General features: G+C 33.5%; 1 protein-coding gene across 1 annotated transcript in view; it reads left to right on the forward strand.

The window, feature by feature from the left end:
• The window catches only part of adcyap1r1b (adenylate cyclase activating polypeptide 1b (pituitary) receptor type I), a 32,611-nt gene extending 27,231 nt beyond the window's left edge, over positions 1 to 5,380 (forward strand). Inside the window, exons 13-14 of the mRNA XM_083567460.1 lie at positions 195 to 236; positions 1,566 to 5,380. Of these exons, the coding sequence (XP_083423586.1) occupies positions 195 to 236; positions 1,566 to 1,754 (231 nt within the window). The 3' untranslated portion in view covers positions 1,755 to 5,380. The remainder of the gene's footprint in view (positions 1 to 194; positions 237 to 1,565) is intronic.
• Positions 5,381 to 6,000: the final 620 nt, after the last annotated feature.

Raw genomic sequence — 6,000 nt, forward strand, 5'->3', positions numbered from 1 at the left:
GGAACAACTAGTATACTGCAGCTGTTATAATAAGTGATATCATGCAGCGTTTCAGCAACTTTGAATGTAACTAAAGTGTTAAAAAGCACAATATGTTTATCCATTAAAGAGTCGTTATAATCCCCAGCAAATTGCTGTGTTATTGGAGGAACAAAACACTTTAGATGTTTGAACATAATTTTGTCTTTTTTCAGGGCTTTGTGGTTGCTGTACTGTACTGTTTCCTCAATGGAGAGGTAGGTCTTTATTTCAGTTGATATTTTGAGTCATTGTACGGTGGCCCAGACGTGCAAAACATATTAACAAATCCGAAAACAAAATAACAAATCCGAAAACAAAATAACAAATGCAAAAACAAAATAACAAATCTAAAAACAAAATAACAAATCTAAAAACAAAATAACAAATCCGAAAACACATTAACAAATCCGAAAACACAACATGATCGTAGATTTCCATTCACAAACTATTCCTACCTTTTCCGGTTTGTCTGAATTTTGTCGTTGTGTTTTCATTTGTTAATGTGTTTCGTGCAACGATTCAGACAAACCGGAAAAGGTAGGTATAGTTTGTGAATGGAAACTTACAGCTCATTGGACAAGACACCTGTCAGTCAAGATATACAGGTGAATGACAGGTGTCTCGTCCAATTAACTGTAAGTTTCCATTCACAAACTATACCTACCTTTTTTAGTTTTTCTGGCTTGTTGTGTTTTCGGATTTGTTCATGTGTTTTCGGATTTGTTAATTTGTTTTTGATTTGGTAATGTGTTTTCGGATTTGTTGTTTTGTTTTTGCATTTGTAAATGTGTTTTGCACTTCTCAGCCATCGTACTCAGTGTTATACATGGGTATAATTCAAGAAGAAACACATGATTAGACTAAATGTATAAATATGTTCTATAATTATGTCATAAAATCTATTTATGATGAATTTATCAAGAATATAAATGCTTGCCGTACAATTATACTCCTATATCCAAAAGATTGGAGGATTTGGGAACTTACTTTGCCTTTAAAAAATACATAAAAAAGTATTACATAAAGCAATTCCAAACCATAAAAAATATTCTGCACAGGAATATATAAAATAGGGTGTAATTAAATGCATTATAGAATAAACTTTACTTATTTTTTCAGATAGTGTTGGTCAGAATCAGAAACAGTTGTCCTTTTGTTGGAATTGGGATGTGTTTCCATGGCAACTTGAAGCTTTATTCCCTTTCCCAGGGCCCAGCAATTATATTAATGAGCAGCCAAGTACTTTTTTTTTGTGCAAAGTTCTTGGATTGAAAGCTGTGAGAGTTGCAGAGGTGGATAAAGCAGAGCAGGAGAAGCCACAATGACTAAATAAAAACCATGAGCAAGCAACCTGACAGACCTGTCAGATTGGGTGCTTATGAGTAATTAATTGTAAACAAAAGTGTATTGAGAATTTTTTTTCTGAATGTCAATTGCCAGCTTTATTCTGATCAGTGGTATTTCAGGAATGCCGCACCAGTTCAGAGATTAGAAATTCACTTGCCAATTCCACTTGAGCGATCTTGCAAAACCTTTTCCTAAAGGTGCAGTCAGAGGTGAAGAGAAAGTGGAGGAGCTGGACTGTGAATCGTTACTTTGCTGTGGATATGAAGCACAGGCACCCGTCCTTGGCCAGCAGTGGTGCAAATGGAGGCACGCAGATCTCCATTCTCAGCAAAAGCAGCTCGCAGATCCGCATGTCCAGCCTGCAGGCCGAGACTCCAGCCACATGAGCTGCAGCCTCTCAAGTCCGCAGACACACACTGAACTCCTAACACCTAGCACTATATTAGTCCAGTTTGACCTCAGAGACTTGTAGGAACTTGCATTGTGCGGTGCAAAGAGATGCTGGAGCCTATTTGTCAGAGAAATCTGCTTGTGAACTCAAGAATTCAACACCTTTAATGATAATACAGTCAAGAAGAAAAATGTTTGGCTCAGCCCTTATATAAATGATGGAATTTCATTGGCATTGTTTTGCCAAGTGAAAGAAATATTTGACATCGATTCAATGCAATGACCTTGAACACGAAAGCTAAATATCGACGACATTCCATAGAACTCGTGCATATGTTGATGATCAAGAAAATGTGACCTTTTTCTCTTGACCAGTTTTAAATTGTTTTACAATGATCCTAGATAAAAAAAAAAACTTGGATGATACAAAGGGAAACACTCTGACGTCTTTCTGTAGACTATTAGTCAAGCTATCAAAAAAGGGATATTTCAGTAGTGAAATAGTAACTTTGAATCTATTTGATTTAACCCAATACAAATATAGATATAAAATTAGCTACTAATCAACCAGAAGTATTTCATTTAGAAATTGTTCAGTGTTTCTCCATGTGCTGGTAAATACGATCTTGGACTTGCTCTAGACCATGCTCCGATCTTCCTGCCAATGTAAATATTTATTATAATGTATTCGGTAATGGAACGTCAAGATCAAATTTGTGAAATGAATTGAAAAAGAATAGAAACTGAATAACTGAGGTAGACCTCATGCAATTTGTGCCATTTTTTATGTTGGTCGATATGAGGACGATATGAACTATTCAGTTTTTAAAGCACACAGGATTACTCACTTGGGAAAGTTGTCTAATATGAAGTAGGAAAAGAGCACATTAATGCTTTTTTTCCCCACACTGTAGTTTTGCTGTCGGTTTTAACTGTGAATGCATATGGTCGGTCAATTCAGGACCATTTTTTGTTAACATAAAGTTGGGTAATAATTTCTTATGGATCTCTTATTATGTAGATAAATAATCAAACACATGCAAACTAAAAGTAATACATTCAATATTTGAAATAGTAGATTTTGTGATTTTCTAAGTGAATGTCTCGTATTTTTTTTGCCCTGGAATTTTGTAAACAGCCGTTAGTACTGAAAATGTCATTAAAGCAAACAACAAGCAAAGCACCTCGTGATTTTGTATAACTTGTTTGGCTCATTCTAGTTGTTTGCATGAATCAGTGAGATCATCCTATTGTAAATATGTACTTTTTAAATCTTAAAAAATCTTTAGCTTCAGAACTAGAAAGTGACTATTTTGGACATATTTTTAGTAACACGATTTTTTGGTATTAATATCCTATAAATATTTTGTTTGGTTGATGATTTTTAAATTTACTATCACAATAGAATACTATTATTATAATTTTACCCATATAGAAAGCAAAATCGGTGTATCACATGGCACTTTTGGTAGTCCAAAGATTAATATTTAGATATTTTGACAGCTGGTATTGCCGAACTTGTTTGCAAATGCTGTGGAAGCTTGCAGCTGATGTTAATTCAGATTTCTTTACAAGGGGATCCTAAAAGCGATATTCTATTAATAGTAATGCTCAAAAAGTTTATCATGGAAGTGCCTTTTTTGCACAAAAGAAAGACTACACAATTTAATAGATAGGTAAGATAATCTAATAGTATTAAACTGAAAAAGCATAAAGCTGGTGGCTCTAGTAAAGTGCTTTTATTGTACATAAATAATCTGTGTTAAAAACCAAGAGGCCTTCAGAAAATGTCATTCTTTGTTTTTCTCAGCCTTCAATTTGACTTTTGATCTCTACATATATTAAAATGTGGTTTAGTATGTCTTTAATATTTCCAAATTCAATCACAGCTTTAAAAAAAACTTTTTTCATATTTTGTTTTTATATAATCTAAATCACTAGTTCACCATCGTAGATGACAGTACTTTCAGCCTTTTTTTGGACTTTCTGTTTGCAAACAGAATCTGCAAAAAGACAAAATGTGTGTTTCAAGAGGAGATTAAACATATTTGTCTGTAGAAAATTGCTATTTGTGTGTAAAGTTCCAGTATTGATGATTGCTTATTGTTTTCTGGCGTCGGCATTAGTAAAGCAGTGTTGTAAATATATTTTAGTTTGCCACGTTTATACATTGTAATGCAAAATACACGTCACATGTTGTCTTACAAAGCAAATGGTTTCTATTGCTGTTAGTTGTCAGTGGATTAGTGAAATCTTGTGTTGTGCAGGACTAGAACACCAAGAGTAGAGTCTGTGGCCTTTACACAACTGAATCCAGCTTCATTTATATCTATTATTATCATCATCCATAAACCACTTCATTTTTTTTTCAAATTTCCAAATGACCTAGCAGACATCTGATCTGGATCAAATTATATATGGATCAAATCTGGATCAAATCAGTTACAATATGTACATCATGTGTTATTTGACACAGGCCATAGATCAGTCACAGACAAAGTGTTACCATTTAAGCAATATGCCATTATATTTTGAGAGAAAGTCTCATTGTTTTTATATAAAATTGTGCCACAGGTAACTATGGTAACTATTTGCTGTTGGTATTGAAGTGACATCATTGTTCTGCCAATAATGTACAAAACGGTGTTCTAGAAAAGTAGGTATAGTGTTAGTGTTAATGGGAAATGTACCAGACATGTTATAAAGTTTGCTAAATTGTTTCATCTGTACCATGCAGTATTGACTATTTTGCTTTGGGGGACGTATTAAAGAACGTGCTCAACATCTGTAGTTTTATTTTCTCTGTTATTTTTTTATGGTGTTTGTAGTGTATAACCAGCATTATTGCTGCCTGTAATTGTGAAAAACTGATGCATGTGTATTCTGTGGTTGGATGTTTCCTGCTGAGTGTGTTGATGTTTAACAAAGTGTGTCAGCTCAAAACGAAATGAAATACCACTTAGATGGGTATGACTGCAGACAGTTTCATTTATAGCACTAATGTCTGTTTTCCTGAACAGCGTATTTCCACATAATTTATTCAGACAATAGCTTACCGTTTCTTTGCTAAATCGCTGCAGCTTTAGAGTCTTTTGTCTGCACTCATCTTTGTGGGACACTTACTTACATTAGTTCACTAATTATCGAGCAGGACTGAATAAGACTGCTGATTTAACAGATTTAAAGACATGTTCAAACCCATTTTCATGTTCTACAATACCAGCCTATTTAACACGCAAGAAAAGCCTGTTAGGTATTAGCAAATGCTGTATCATCCAACCTAACATGGCATACATTTTTATTTTTCTGTTTAATTGAACATTATAAGCACTGCACACATAAGCATTACACACAGTAAAACATTTCACATCTTTTACTGGAATACAGAACCAATTCCTGTCATTTTCAAGACAGCAATGACTGAACTATAATTACTGAATGTTAATGCATGACAAAACCCTTAGTGAATATTTATGTTGTGATGGAAAGCTTGCTTTCTTTCTTTTTCTCTTTCTTTTGAAGTTCATCTTATGTCACATCAGCTATATGATGTCATTTAGTTCTGATGTTAGTCCTTTTGTATTATATGACAATAAAATTTCATTAAATGTCTCTAAAACTACCTTAAATTGTGTAGTATTGTAAACAAACAACACAGAAGGCAGACAAAAAGATAAAAAAGAGCACCACAATGCAGGGATAAAAAATTAAGTCACAAGTTATTGTGCTTTATTAATGAAAGATGTTTAAGTAAGACACATCTGAAAATGATCTTTATACCTTTTAATCAAAATAAAGACAAGCAGCAGAAACACATTAAAGAGTATATACATAGATTTTCTATAAACCAGGTTTTGGCAAGTTTTGATGACCTGATCTGAATAAGACATACCCCGAACAGAAGAATCAATCATAAAGGTGCTGTTTTTAAACTTAGATCACTCAGAATCTGTCATTTATTTCTTTGAGGATTTGAGGACTGTCAAAAATGCTGTAATTTTTTTACTTTCAAAGTTGTATAGATCATTTTCCAAACACCGTGTGCATGAACAAAAATGTCATATAGACATGAAAAGGAAAAACATTTCTACAAGCTGTGCAACTGCAGAAATACATCCAGTGACATTTGATTAGAATTAGAATTTGTTGCCTGTTTCTTTTCAGGATATTTGACAAATAATGCTCTTATGTAAAAACACGGGTAAATTAAAACAGCAATTAAAATGAATGAACTGCATTAAG

This window comes from Silurus aristotelis (genome assembly GCF_946808225.1).
Source record: "Silurus aristotelis genome assembly, chromosome: 2".
NCBI classification, from domain to species: Eukaryota; Metazoa; Chordata; class Actinopteri; order Siluriformes; family Siluridae; genus Silurus; species Silurus aristotelis.